This window comes from Haematobia irritans, chromosome 5 (genome assembly GCF_050003625.1).
Source record: "Haematobia irritans isolate KBUSLIRL chromosome 5, ASM5000362v1, whole genome shotgun sequence".
Taxonomy (NCBI): Eukaryota; Metazoa; Arthropoda; class Insecta; order Diptera; family Muscidae; genus Haematobia; species Haematobia irritans.
The window spans coordinates 171,356,995-171,369,747 of record NC_134401.1 but is presented as its reverse complement, the minus strand read 5'-3'; the positions used below and the strand labels follow the sequence as shown (position 1 = coordinate 171,369,747).

Here is a 12,753-nt window from a genome sequence, read left to right as displayed (position 1 = left end):
TATGGTAGCAAAATGACACAAATCCTCTAGGGGAAATGCTTGATAAAGCAGTTTTGTCGTCTGCTTATGTGAGAAAATTGGTACACTCGTCCATCGCTTGCTACCTGTGTATTTATAAGGGGTATCAAACATTTCCTTAGAGTTTCATACGGGTAGCAAAAACTTTCGCCAGAAGTGCAGAATTCAAATTTTGGAAAATTTAACTTCTTAAAATTTTGTAAAAGTCAAAAATCAGCCAAAAACCCTAATTTAATATCGATAAACATATTTTGCAGAGGTGTATTCCAGGCTTTATGCCCTTTACAGACTCAGTTATTCCGGACGACAGTGCTCGTGTCGAACATATATTGTGCACATTATAAGTTAAGTCCGAAGGCATAATCGATACTGCTGCATGTTTATGGGATCGATAACACATTTACCGATTATTTTGTCATCGCCGACAAGTCGTATCGATCCGACACACAGTAAGATTCTTTACAAACACCGACATTCCGTCCGGAATAACTTATAGTCTGTAAAACGCATTACCCTCTTCGTTTTTTGCAATGACAATACAAAATTTATAAAATATTTCACAACAAAATACGATTTTTACATAACATATGTCGAATGAACCAATTTCAGCATGTATTTAATACCTAATATTTAAAACCAGCACATTCTTAAGAAGTTTTCTCACTGTAGAAGATACTTTGAAATATATGTTGGTACAATACACATATTACAGCGAGTTTAGGGGTAAACGTTTCAGTTGAATGCGCTAAAATTTAGATAATACATGCGCTTTCTAATCAATTTTTCCACCCTATTACACCGCTTTGGGTATTCAATTTTTTAAAATAATTTTTAATAAAAACTGCTAATACGACACGATACGTTTACTTCACCAATTTGGCGAAAACACACCGTTGTTTTAAGTCAATTCGACTTTGGAGCAAATTCAATTGGCCCCAAACAGGGATGAGAAGGTGGATTTTTAAAAAGTAATAAAATGAACCCAAAAAGTATTTTTTGCTACCAAATTGTATTGACCATATAACAATTTTGTTTATATGTAAAATAATTAAACTATCAAAAGGTTTTCTCTTCTGAGGAATGGTATTTTAGACAAACGAAGTTTTCTTTTAATGTTAAAAATTTTCTTTTCATACATACAGAAAGCTAAACTTGTCATTAATTTGGTTTTATTTGCTCTTAAAGGAAATATTTTATAATAAATGGGAACTTCGTTTGTCTAAATTTTCATTCCGGGGGAAAGAGTTTTTCCTTTGAGTTTAGAAAAACAGCAAATCATTTGATACATTTGTTCATTAATATTCTCAAAAGTCATCTTGTAGCTGCATATTTCTTTTTGGCATAGAATTTTACAGTAGTATCCAGAAAAAGTACTTTTTGAGCTCGTGGGGGTACTGCGTTACTTTGGCATGTGGAATAGTATTGAAAAAAGTACCGAATTTTTCATCCCTGGCCCCAAAGAGAAAAAACGTCAAAAATAGAATGAACGATAACAAATTCAGAAGAATAGAAGATATATTAAAATAAATATTACATTAAAAAAATATTGACATTATTATATAGATCATTGATAGTAGTGAGCAAACGAAAAGTAAGCACATGTGGTTGAAATAAAATCAATACCAACAAGGAAATGAATATCCTTGGAATGAATATCCTTTAACGCCAGCAAAAAGATATCAATAATAGAATTGACAGGTAAGAGACCATATACATATCACGAACATATGGTGCAAATTTCTCATGTTTTGTTTATTTATAGGATAAAATGTAGTTATTTTGTAGAAACGTAGTGCCAATATTAGTCAACCAGAAAATAGAATAAACAAATGCGACAACATTTCCAGGGATTATTATTTTCTTCATGCAAATCATAGGTATTTCTTCACAACTCAAACCACCAACAATCAATATACAATACGATATTTATTAGTAGTACCCCCCACACATCAATGCAACAACATTCGAACAAACGTCATATAGTATTGTACCATAACCATATGACGAAGACATCGACCTCCCCGACAGCACTCCCAGCGTTTCTAAATTAGACTTAAAAAAAGATACTGCCATTGTACTCTGTCGCAATTAGAGCAGAAGGAAGATCTTATTTAATTTAGAAAACACATCTACATTTTAGAATAAAACTCCAGTATTCAATTTCTTGAGAACAGAAAGATTGCAAAAGCATAATAGAAAAAAAGACAACTTAATATAATTTCACAACGTTTTCCCGCTATGGGAAACTGCCTGCAATGCTTCCAATCGACGTCAGAGCCCTTGGGTAGTGGTGCTATACACTCCGGCTGTCATTCGACACAAATTGGTGAAGGCCGCTATAATGCGGCAACGACGACATTAAATGCAAACGAATGCCAACAAACGCAATTGCAGAGTCATTCAACAGCGAGAAATACATTCTCCAAAGAAAGATCTCATGGTGAGTCTAGAATGCAGAGAATTTTCTATATTATATGTTAATAATATTTCTATTTAAAGAAACTGATGAACTGCTCTCTTCAAGAAGTCCACTCAAACAAAACCATTGTGATACAAAACGTAGTAGTTTTAAGAAATCATTAGCCCTTCTTAATGGTAATGCGGCCAACATGTGCGATATTATTACAACTGGTAATTGCAAAAAAGAAAAGTTTTCTATTTCATGAAGGACATGTTATTAACATTTTCTTGGTTTTGCAGTTAAGGAAACCTCTGAAGTATCCGATAATACTCTAAATAAGCTATTTGAGGAATACAAGGAGCCAGACGAGGACATGATTTTGGCTGAGGGTATTGAACGTTTATGTTGTGATCTCAATTATCAGCCAGATGAATTTGCCATTTTGGTGCTAGCCTGGTGCTTAGATGCTTCACAAATGTGTCGCTTTACTCGTAGTGAATTTATAGAAGGTTTACATAAAATGCGAGCCGATACCATAGAAACAATACATATAAGACTGGAGCAGACAATCGAAACATTAAAAGTCGATTCCGAATTGTTTAAGCAGTTGTATCGTTTTACATTTAGGTAAGTTGAACTTGTGTTTTAAAACAAATAACTGTTGGAATATAAAAAAATGAGAAATATAATATAAACGTAGTCAAATCTCATGTTTCAAAATTTGGAAAATTCTATTTTTTGTTTGATTGAATCTTATTCTAAAGCTTTTTGTAATACTTGTAATACTCCACTTTGTAATCATAGAAAGCCTATGATTAACGTTTGCCAAGGTATATTAATTGATATGGGAATTCGATAAACATCGCGAAAAGTGTGGTCAGTTAGCCTCGCCGCAATCACTTTTCTTACTTAGGGGATCTCCGTATTTTAGTATAGTTAAGACTTATTATCCTTCAATTCCATAATAAGGTCATCATTTACCAGTCATTCTATAAGTAGATAAACTAGTCAGTTTCTCATACTCCGATTAATACTTATTTTATTTTATTTTTTTATTTATTTATTCAACAACGTAATATAAAAAGCCGAAACAGGCCAAATAAAACTATATTACATCTCATAATACTGAATAAAAGGAAAAAAAAACTTATGCATACGGCTAGAGAAAAATATAAAATTATTCACTCTACTTAGAATATACTACTGAAATTTTCAAAGCTTAAGGCTAGACCATCGTTTAGTAAATTTTATGTATAGGATAAGTTGTTTTATCGACACGTCAAATAATAACAAGACATTGAGAAACCGGCTCAAAAAATAAGACAAGGCTTTCCTAATACCAACAGAAAACTTTCAAGAGCATCTCTAATGGAGAATAATGGCTAAATTCAACCAAAATAAATCCCTCTTTCTTCGATTAGTAATAACTGTTAATTACAACCCATAACCATTGACTTGATTTTTGAACATTATTTGGACTTCTATATTAGCATTACTTTTAGTAAAATTTTTATTTATTTATTTTTATTTTCATTATTTAATTTGAAACCACAAAGCGGCCAATTTATATAAATGGATAATGAATAAATTCAAGTTATGACAATGTGAGAACATACATATATACGCGTATGTTCTCACATTATAAACATGTATATAAGATAGTACAAAAAATAAAATAATTAATACGATAAAAAAAGAAATATGACAAAACATTTTAGCTTCCAAATATAATTTTAAAAAAAGACAAAACAAAAAAAATATAACTTCTATATTAGCATTACTTTTAGTCATATATAACCACCTAATATCTATTTATTTAATTTGTTGTTATTTGCTGGTCAATGTAAACGAAATACAATTTACGAATAATTTTGCCAACAAGCATATACAATTAATGATATTTTTATATTTCCAATTAGGTTTGGCCTTGAACCTGATCAACGGATATTATCACTAGATATGGCAATCTCTTTGTGGAAATTAGTCTTCACTGTTCATACCCCTGATATACTTAGCAAATGGATACATTTTCTAGAACAACATCCTAGTATACGAGGCATTCCCAAGGACACCTGGAATATGTTCTTAAATTTCTCCGAGCAGTGTGATATTAACAATTATGATGATACAGAAGCTTGGCCAAGTCTATTCGATGATTTTGTAGACTATGAAAAATCGCGCCTTGAAAGCGTTGACGATGATAATAATAACGACGATCCTCTACAACAAAAACAAATACATGATAATTCAAGCTCAATGAATGTATTATAGTATTAAGATAATCCCCAATTTTTTTTGGTATGATGAAACACACATGCAATCTTATTTAATAGTACCTCCTTTTTGTGAGGATAAGTTAATGTTAAATGTGTAAAAAAGATGTATGATATACATATACCTCTAGAAATCCTTCTCGGTCTCCCCGTTCCTCCCAAAAATACATATACATATTGTTTTTTTTTTCGTTTTTTGTTTTAACATTCCCTCTATACCCATTTCGATGTAAAACAAAACTCGCATTTGTCATATCGTTTTTTTGGTGCTGGTTACCATGTCAGGCAAAAACGATCTCAATTGAGTTGATTTTTAGTTGATTCTGATTATTAAAATTTAAGTTTGTACATAGAAGATTTTCACGAGAAAAAAACAACATTGTACTCATAATGACGTAAAGAAAAATACTGAAATTCTGTATTTATTTCATAATATTAACTAGATTAATTCCCATATACAGCGTTACATTAATTTCAACGTGAGCTAAGTCGGAAATATTATCTTTGTAATATAACTACAGCCATTATCATATATTACAAGGTACAAGTAAAATGAGATGTAGACCCAGCCCATGTTTGAGATTAAAGTTTCGATCCCAAAACCAATTTTGTCATTCATTGTGGATTCGCATTACATTTTACATAAATAATATACATATATACATTACATTCAAAGAACATTTTTGTATTACTTCATTCATAGTTTCAATATCAAATTTTATTAAAGCTTATGGAAAATTTTATTTGCACAAATCAATGCAAGATCATTCCAGCTTACTACCTTTATATGGCTAGAACTTTGCCTATACATTTCTTGTCGTAATGACAAGCCGTCTTGAATTTCACATCTTTCTTTAAATTCGTATCATTTGCATGCGTTATCACTATATTTCCTGCATACCAAGTATGAATGAATTGTTTGCACAAACTTAATATGTGTATACATAAATGGTCAAATAAATAGCTCTTATGATTTCAAATTAAAGCTCACTGCTAATTTAAGTTAGTGTTTCAATTTTTCACGCCGAAACTCCCCTTTATTTTACTTTCTAATAAACATGGTCCAATTAGCATGTCCGTCTTGAATAGAAGTGGCTTAAAGATTCCAACCGGAGAAAAAAAACACCGGCCTTTCGGCATTTTTAAAAATTGGAAAATCAAGCCACAATCTTCCTTAGATATACGGTAAAGAAGTGGATGCTCATAACATAGTTGTGATATTTTTACTAAATGGACTTATTTGGTTTCATAATATTTCTCGATAAGGTAATTTGAGATGATTAAAAAAAAACAAACAAAAACGGAAGATTATCAAAAGTCGATTTCGATTTTCCGCTTTCGTACGGGGTCCTGATTTTTATCATTATCGAGTTGAAAATCACTTTATTTTCGCCATTACTTTTCCTGAAATATTGACATTAATATATACTCAGACAGTCAACCTGCAATAAAATCCTTGGACTCTGTGTTCCTCAAATCGAAAACGGCCATCGACTGCCGCAAATCTCTCAATGAGATGGCTGGGCAGCACAATATTCACCTAATATGGGTGCCTGGCCATAGGAACATACCGGGGAACATCGAAGCAGATGAGCTAGCAAGGCTAGGAACTACCTTACATATTCCAGGGGAACTAGAATCTGTTGGTATGCCTCTGGCTACCTGCAAGCTCTTACTGCGTGAGAAGGCTGTCATGATGGCAAATGTTCGATGGGAGAATTGCAAGGGTTGTAACGACACCAAGCAAATATGGCCCCATTTAAACTTAAACCGCACACTAGATATGCTAGAGTTCTCGAGACACCAGATATCACTCCTGATATCTGCTATAACGGGTCGCTGCCTGATAAGCGATTTTGCAAAAACTATTGGTGCGAAGTATAATGACTATTGTATGAGCTGTCATGATGCGGAGGAAAAGGAATCAATAAAACACCTCTTGTGTGAGTGTCCTGCATTTTGTGTAAGGCGTAAGCAAATTTTAGGGGCATATAGCTTCAGATTACTGGCGGACCTGGAAAACGTTAACTTAAGCAGTCTGCTAATGTTTTTGGAACAATCTGGTTGGTTTAACAGAAGAAAATAATCGAGAAGGTTCAGCGGTTAAAACTAGAAGTGCCCATATGTAATAGGTACTTTTAGTTAATGTGGTATCACAATGGACTGAATAGTCTAAGTGAGCCTGAATCTTAATCGGGCTGCCACTTTAACCTAATCTAACCTAACCTTTCCTGAAATAATCAAAATTATAAATGAAAACAAAGATATTCCCGTAAAGTCATACCGAAATCTAGAGGAATAAGAAACTGCGCATCAATTGAATTAATTTATTTGCTTTATATTGCACTGTTTTAATAAAGTAACCGTGAACATTTCAATTCTAAAAGCGAACATAGTACTTACCTTTATACCGAACACTAATCAATTTTTTTGCCGTGATTTATCTTCTCCCAATAATGCCGGTAACGATATTCGGATATTCGGAATTTTCGCTTCTTTTATAAGATATTCGGAATTTTCGCTTCTTTTATAAGAAGTTCAAATGCAAATTGAATTTAAGTCCGATAATATTTGTTTTTTTTTATAAGAAAACTAAATTCTTGCGATTTTCGATACCGAATATCGGAACATGGGGAAAGTGTTTTCACCCATAATATGACTAGCCGCTTGAACTCGGCCATAAAAGTAAGTCTCTTATCGTTGAGCTCAATTTTGTATACTTCATCATTTTTATTAACGTACAAGGTTTCAAATTATCCCAATAAACACAGGATAGCGTTTTTCAAATGCAACAACTTTTCAGTTTGAGGGTAAATATAATTTTCAACATAAATTCAACTTAACTTGAAATAGCTCATATTCAATACATCTTCAAATTGTTTGTGAATTACTTCCAATTTGCCAAAATGTTGACGAAATCTTTGAAAAGGTGTTGAAGATAATATGAGAAAACTTTGACAAAACACTACCCTAAAATGCAACGAAAAAACCATGTGGTTTTCAATACTTATTTGTGCAACGAAGTTCGTGGTCAATTGCAAGAAATAAAAAAATGGACAAATAACCAAATAGTTTATAAAAATAGGTAAGTGAACATAAAAAATGAAATAAAACTTTAAGGAAGTCACTAAATGTATATCTCTTTGCAGAAAACTAAAATTATGGATTCTACGTTCCTGATAACATTAAAAAGCTGACCGATGAAAAAATGTTGGACAATTAACTGGAACTGTTTAAAATAGTTTATAATAATTGGTAAGTCAATATGCATTAAACAATTAAATCAACATTTTAGAGAAGTCACAAAATTTAAATATTTTTGCAGAAAACTAAAATCTTTGGATGCTACATTCTTGCAAATATTATGAAGCTGGCCGATGAAAAATGAATGGCTTATCAGAAAAAGTTTCCAGAAAGATTTCAAAGTGCAAATTGCCCGCATGTTAATAAATTTTAATGCTGTTTTATGACACCAAATGGAAGGAAATCGAATTATCAATGCAAAAGTGTTTACTAATAATGTTTAAGATATTTAAAGTTTTGTTGTTTGTTTGTTTTTTTTTTTTTTTTGTTCTTATTTGTTGATATGTTTAATAAGATTATTATTTATCAATTGGTATTGTAGTGTATTATGTAGTGTAGTGTATTATTATATATTTTATTTCGATGAAAATGAATAAAGTATACAAAATTCATAGAATTTTGGCTTTGACTTTCAATTTGAAGTGGGGATATCATTCATACAAATTTAGGTTGAAAAGTATTTGCAACTATGTTAATTTTGAATTTGACTCGCATCGCAAATTGTTTGACAAATTATTGAGTAGCGATGCATTTCAATTTGAGGATAACACGATATATTATTGCTAATGTGTTGAATTTCACTGTTGAGGGTAATGTCTGTTTTTTGTTGAGAACGCGATTTTCTCGACAATTTCTCAACTTGAATATTACCCTAATACTTTGAAAAAATGTTTAAAAAATTGTTGAAATTTAGCATTTTTCAAACGTTTGTGTTTATTGGGATGCTCTTCAAAATTTCATCTATTTTAGCTGTCTTTCGGCACTTTTACCTCAACCAGAGTTGGCAACACTGCTGCGACGCTCTAGATCTCAGTTAAGATACACCCCAATAAATTTTTGACATTTTGTTGATATCATTCAAAGTGATTTGCTTGATTAGAAAAAAATTGCATTTCACCAGGAGAAAAAATCATGAAAGTTTCGGTTATCAAGTCTGTGAATATGATCATAATCAACAATAGCTAAGTGTAGATAACAACGATACGTTTTTAACGAAATATGACTCAATGTACGCAGTCCTGTTTATTTGATATGGAAACAAATTTGTGGGCCTTATGTTTAATAATTGAATGCGTTTGGTTGCCAATTACGACGGATAAGAAGAAGAAAGTGATTCATTGATTGATTTTTGTCGTATAATAAGTGAATATTTTGATTTGATTCGATTCTTCCCTATTGCTTGGCCCGACAAGGAGAGTGGAGGTCAAACCACTTTGCGAAGGAAGAATGTCTTGCGAACAATGTCATGTGAAATTTACAGTGTTTAAACGCAAACGTAGTTGCTCTGATTGCAAGCGGTATTTCTGCCATAATTGCCTAGTGTCACGAAAAAATTCTCAACTTTGTGAGAGGTGTATACTCTTTAGTAGGCGACCACTGGAAAGGTCCGATTTGGTTAAACTGAAAACCAAAGATTTGATATTTTATTTGCAATCGAAACACATTTCAACAGCAGGCTGTGTGGAAAAGGAGGATTTAATCGACCTGGTTATACAATGTGTTGAACGAATGGATTCGAATCAATCATCGTCGAGTGGTAGCAGTAAGAGCAGCAGCAAGAACACCACTCCGCAACACCAACCACCCAGTGGAGATCAGAGAGGAGCTGGTGGTGCGAGTGCGGATAGTGGTGCTGCTGGCGGCGGTGGCAATAGAAGATCATTTGATACCACAAACTCCTTTGATAATATTAAACAAACGTGCCAAAACTTCTTTAGTCATTTAAGTGACAACATAAGTGATTCCATTGCCAATTTGGAGAGTAGAGCTTGCTCAAAAAATAGAACGGGTCGATGTTCTAATAATGGACAAAGTCGAGCAAGTAATGTCACAGAGCAACCCCGAGTGGCTACCAGGGAAATACCAACTTATGCAAGCATGCAACAAACAAACAATAATTATGGCGTAATAGAAACACCCGCTCCTGTTTATTCAGTAGCTTCAAGTCCTGAAGAACGGGATCCGCAACAACAGACAATACCAATACAATCTCCTACTGCAAATACTATTGTTAGCACTGTCCAATTGCCACCCGAAGCAGAGCAAACGGAGGTAATTGAAGGTCGTGGTCATGACGTCCAAGATACAGCTAAAGAAATCCTAGGCGATTGTGAATGCTCCGATGAAGAACTGATAGTTACTTTCAATTCTCGCACCAGATCTCCAAAAATAGAAATAGAGGCAAACACTTCTATGAGCAATGACGAAGCAGACCAAGCTACTAATTATGGTCCTTCAACTTCGGCATCTACCTCCAAACCTTCTTCTCAGTATTCCAAATTAGACATATATCCCAAAGATGAAGAGGAATCATCACATTCATCTTTCGAAGAACTGGGTGCAATTGGTGGAATATCCGATGACAGTAAAACCACAACAGATACCACAAGTAATACAACAGACCAATGGCAGATGCTAGATCTGAAGCAAGAAGCAAACTCAAATCAAGCGGTGGACGCAATCGACAATAAAACCTCGTCAACAGATCAGCCACCTATCCAAACATCGCCACTAACTCAATCACTCCGTTCCAAAAAAGTAACACGCAGACGATCTGAAAGTTATCTTAACCGAAGAAGACATCAGTTCAGCATTGATGATGAGGATGATGATGAAGGATCAACTACACTTTCTACATCTCTCAATAACCCTTCCAGTCATGACCGTATAAAAGAAGAAACGGAAACACCGCCAGCTACAAGTAGCACTTCCAAGCGATGTTGTTTGCGCTGCGGTAAAAATAAGGCCAACATACGACACCAGGTGGAAAAAATGAGAAAACATCTGGAAAGTTCCCAAATGTCTGAATCAGATATAAAACATGAACTGAGTGAATTTCTAGCTTATCTTGAGCAGCGCACAAAGTCGGTGGAGTATTCGGATTCGGAGGCGGGAGCGTCAACTCCAAGCGCAGGGGTACATACAGATGTTAGCACATTACAACTGCCAGAAAACAATCTTACAGAAAGGGATACAGCCCACAATTCTAAGACGGGGATAGATGCCTCAACAACTATACCAGAGAAAGACTCTAGATTTATTAATTTGGAGGAGTATGACTCTCTGTAAGTTGTTCTTTATTCATATTACCCACAGTTATTCAATATTAATTTCTAATTTCAGCCAACAATTGGAAAATTTGAGCGTTAAACAGTTGAAAGAAATATTAATGTTGCACAGAGTCGACTATAAAGGCTGTTGTGAGAAAACCGAACTTTTGGATCGGGTGGGACGTCTGTGGAAAAATTTAAAATCAACTCCAGGTTTGTATTTTCAATTTGTTTCATTAATGCATTTTTCATGTGCCTAATTTTCAGCTGTTGAGAAATTACCCACAGACGAACTTTGTAAAATATGCATGGACGCACCAATTGAATGTGTTATTTTGGAATGTGGTCATATGGCCACTTGTACCAATTGTGGAAAAGTTCTAAGCGAATGTCCAATATGCAGGCAGTATATTGTACGAGTAGTCCGATTTTTTCGCGCCTAAACACGTATTTTACATTTGGAAGGAATCTTCATTTTGCTATAATACTTATATACCCTTTGAAAGGGTACGAGTTTAAACTCAATTTCAGTTGTAGGAGGCGACACCATTCGCTCTTTACTATTATCATTAAATGTTTGTATTTGATTAACAGAAAGTGTTTCGTATTAATTTATATTTTTAATTACCACAATTCTAGAATTTATAGAATTTAGACTAAATACAATATTATTAACTATAATCCATTATTAGAATTGTCAGTGATAATTATTTGAGATTTCCATTCCAATATATTATATATAGTTACTTATATATAAAAAAGTGAGAAATTTACTAATAATTTAAAAGTAATGTATAAAAAATAATAAATCGTTCGTACCTAAAAACTGTATTCAAAAAAAGGTTTAAAACAATAAAACATATGCAATATTGAACATTTTCGAGTGTAGTCTTTAACTTTTTTATGTTTTATCCTATTATCATTGAAAATCTCATATTCTAACGAAATAGCGGTTCAATCATTTCTATCCACCAAAAAATTTGAAAATTGTTCCGAAGGCACAACTTTAAAAGCACTTCCAGAAGATTCTCTCCCAAAGATTTTCTTCATTTTAACTACACAGGAAGTTCTTTTAATTCACTTTTTTTATAACTCGCTTTTTTCTTATTTTTAATGAGTAATTTTAACTTTTTTTGTTTCAAAAAGGTTAAAAACAGTAAAAATTAATAAAATTGTACAAATTATTTAAATTTTCAAAAAATATTATAGGTCAAACGTTTCAGGCAAGCGTTAGAATGCATTAAAAATTACAAACAGTATTCATTTGGCAAAGTATGGCAACATTTTTTAATTCATTACATCGTAAGAAGTGATGCAAATTCAGTGCAATAGCTGTTGAAATGGTGAAATCCGTTCTATCAAGCCCATTTTAAATTCATCGCTTCTGCGCCACTACTTTGCACTACTTCCGGATCCAAAAAGAACATTTGCACTACTTTTTTGGCGACGCTTTTTTGACGGGTAATAGTATGATTCTCTATGTACTGAAGTTCAAAAACGGCCACTACTATACTCATTTCTTCGAAAAAAATCAATTATTTCGTTGTACGGAACGAACGGGTTTTCATAAAGTTTGCTTTTGCAGGCTTAAAGGCCGTTACTATTGCCAGTTTCTTTATTAATTTATTTTAATAAATTATTGTGACCGCGAAAATAAAGTGATTTTCAACTCGAAAAAGAACACAGTACCGGCCTTTAAGCCTAGTAC

The 12,753-nt window shown here is 33.1% G+C and overlaps 2 protein-coding genes across 4 annotated transcripts; both read left to right on the top strand.

Moving 5' to 3' along the window:
- Window positions 1-1,484: 1,484 nt before the first annotated feature.
- SCCRO3 (defective in cullin neddylation 1 domain containing SCCRO3) lies at window positions 1,485-5,694 on the top strand. Of its 3 annotated transcripts, none has more exons than XM_075308711.1 (6): window positions 1,485-1,716; window positions 1,781-1,895; window positions 1,955-2,458; window positions 2,518-2,649; window positions 2,719-3,046; window positions 4,339-5,694. In XM_075308711.1, the coding sequence occupies exons 3-6, from the start codon at window positions 2,257-2,259 to the stop codon at window positions 4,688-4,690; spliced, it is 1,014 nt and encodes a 337-aa protein (XP_075164826.1). In that variant the 5' UTR covers window positions 1,485-1,716; window positions 1,781-1,895; window positions 1,955-2,256; the 3' UTR covers window positions 4,691-5,694. The 3 variants fall into 3 exon arrangements, with proteins under 3 accessions (XP_075164826.1, XP_075164828.1, XP_075164825.1); XM_075308713.1 differs by having other exon boundaries at window positions 1,952-2,458; XM_075308710.1 differs by having other exon boundaries at window positions 1,781-2,458.
- A 3,391-nt stretch (window positions 5,695-9,085) lies between these two features.
- Window positions 9,086-11,919, top strand: LOC142238392 (uncharacterized). The gene is made up of 3 exons (XM_075310027.1): window positions 9,086-11,060; window positions 11,119-11,258; window positions 11,313-11,919. The coding sequence occupies exons 1-3, from the start codon at window positions 9,223-9,225 to the stop codon at window positions 11,486-11,488; spliced, it is 2,154 nt and encodes a 717-aa protein (XP_075166142.1). The 5' UTR covers window positions 9,086-9,222; the 3' UTR covers window positions 11,489-11,919.
- Window positions 11,920-12,753: the final 834 nt, after the last annotated feature.

What these genes read in the sequence shown, in the direction of transcription:
- SCCRO3 (XM_075308711.1), top strand. Translation starts at nt 2,257, where the DNA reads ATGGGAAACTGCCTGCAATGCTTCCAATCGACGTCAGAGCCCTTGGGT. An exon ending in GTGCGATATTATTACAACTG is followed by an intron (nt 2,650 to 2,718) that starts GTAATTGCAAAA and finishes TTGGTTTTGCAG; the next exon opens with TTAAGGAAACCTCTGAAGTA. An exon ending in TTGTATCGTTTTACATTTAG is followed by an intron (nt 3,047 to 4,338) that starts GTAAGTTGAACT and finishes ATTTCCAATTAG; the next exon opens with GTTTGGCCTTGAACCTGATC.
- LOC142238392 (XM_075310027.1), top strand. Translation starts at nt 9,223, where the DNA reads ATGTCTTGCGAACAATGTCATGTGAAATTTACAGTGTTTAAACGCAAA. An exon ending in TTGGAGGAGTATGACTCTCT is followed by an intron (nt 11,061 to 11,118) that starts GTAAGTTGTTCT and finishes TTCTAATTTCAG; the next exon opens with CCAACAATTGGAAAATTTGA. An exon ending in AAATTTAAAATCAACTCCAG is followed by an intron (nt 11,259 to 11,312) that starts GTTTGTATTTTC and finishes CCTAATTTTCAG; the next exon opens with CTGTTGAGAAATTACCCACA.